The 1,260-nt window shown below is 41.5% G+C and overlaps 1 protein-coding gene across 1 annotated transcript; it reads right to left on the bottom strand.

Moving 5' to 3' along the window:
- Positions 1–26: 26 nt before the first annotated feature.
- LOC116180028 (intersectin-2-like) lies at positions 27–1,206 on the bottom strand. The gene is made up of 3 exons (XM_031499852.1): positions 1,187–1,206; positions 318–473; positions 27–270 (listed from the first exon to the last, which is right to left on the bottom strand). Exons 1-3 carry the CDS (start codon positions 1,204–1,206, stop codon positions 27–29), a joined length of 420 nt encoding a protein of 139 aa, XP_031355712.1.
- Positions 1,207–1,260: the final 54 nt, after the last annotated feature.

The raw sequence follows: 1,260 nt of genomic DNA, 5'->3' as shown, positions 1-1,260 counted from the left end.
AAAAAAAACCGCCCGTGAAAACCTACCTACGTTCGTGTCACCTTCGCCATACTCGTCGGTAGCGTCGACGCGGGATCCTGCTCCACGTGACCGCTGCCCTGGCTCGAAACGGAGTTTGTCCTCGCGCCCCGTCTGAACGAGGGCGGGATCAGGTCGGGGGGTAGTGTAACGGGAGGCTGTACGCCTTGCAGCGCCTGCTCGCAGAGGTGCATCGCCAGGACGAATTCCTCGCAGCCCAAACGTCCGTCCGAGTCCATATCGGACAAGGCCCTACAAGCGGATCTTTAGCTTGTAAAAATCAGATTGTTTTCGGTTACCATATTTGAGCAAGTATGTTTTGGGACAACTTCGTGTGCACCATCACGTTTCTAGCTTGTACGCCCGACAAGTAGCCACTGCGCGATCTATCGGTCGTGTTAAAAATTTGCGTGTACTTTAATTTTGTTTGATGCGGAACTGACCAGTCGACGAGTCTGCAAATGAAACAAAATTATATAAGATAAAAATGTCGATCTCGGAAACCATAGAAGATGGTTAAATTGGGGAAGACTTGCGCAATTCAACAGTATTCGATTATGAATAGTGTACTAATATACAGGATGGCGTAAAAAAAAGTTGGAAACTTCAACAAAATGGTGCAACCGCGCATAACGCTCTAATCGCGCGAGAATACCTATCGAAAAAATTTTCCAATATTGATTCCAATAAATTGTACACCCTGTATATAACTATACAGCTACGGCAATATTAAAATTTATCCTTACCTAAAAACAACAAAGATGAAGTTGTCAGTGCTCGATTGTGAATAGTATAATAATATACAGGGTGACACAAAAAAAACAAAAATCGGAAACTGTTGGTTGCAACAAGATAATGCACCTGCGCACAATGCCCTATGCGCGTAAAAATATTTGCCGGAAAAATGTTCCAGGAAATTCACACAGAAGGTATAATCAAGCAAAAGGATTTCTGAAATCTTGATTCACACCCTGTATATAACTATACAGCTATGGCAATATTAACATTTCTTTAATTTCATTTATACTCACCTTAAAACAACGTTAGCAGTGTTCGATTATGAATAGTGTAATGATATACAGGGTGACGCCAAAAAAAAAACAAAAATCGGAAACCGTTGGTTTCCACTAGATGGTACACACTCAACGCTCTAATCGCGCGAGAGTACCTATCGGAAAAATTTTCCATTTTCCAGGAAATTCATACAGAAAATAAAATCAAGAAAAAGGATTTTTGAAATCT

The sequence above is a fragment of the Photinus pyralis genome, unplaced genomic scaffold (assembly GCF_008802855.1).
Source record: "Photinus pyralis isolate 1611_PpyrPB1 unplaced genomic scaffold, Ppyr1.3 Ppyr1.4_LG9, whole genome shotgun sequence".
In the NCBI taxonomy this organism is placed as follows: Eukaryota; Metazoa; Arthropoda; class Insecta; order Coleoptera; family Lampyridae; genus Photinus; species Photinus pyralis.
The sequence above is the reverse complement of the archived record's forward strand: the minus strand, read 5'-3'. Positions and strand labels throughout refer to the sequence as shown.

Bases quoted from the DNA above. Each gene is read 5' to 3' on its own strand.
- LOC116180028 (XM_031499852.1), bottom strand. From the start codon at position 1,206: ATGGAAAATTTTTCCGATAG. The intron at 474-1,186 runs GTACTCTCGCGC...TTTCATTTGCAG, and splicing joins ATGGAAAATTTTTCCGATAG to ACTCGTCGACTGGTCAGTTC. The intron at 271-317 runs GTAACCGAAAAC...ATCCGCTTGTAG, and splicing joins AACATACTTGCTCAAATATG to GGCCTTGTCCGATATGGACT.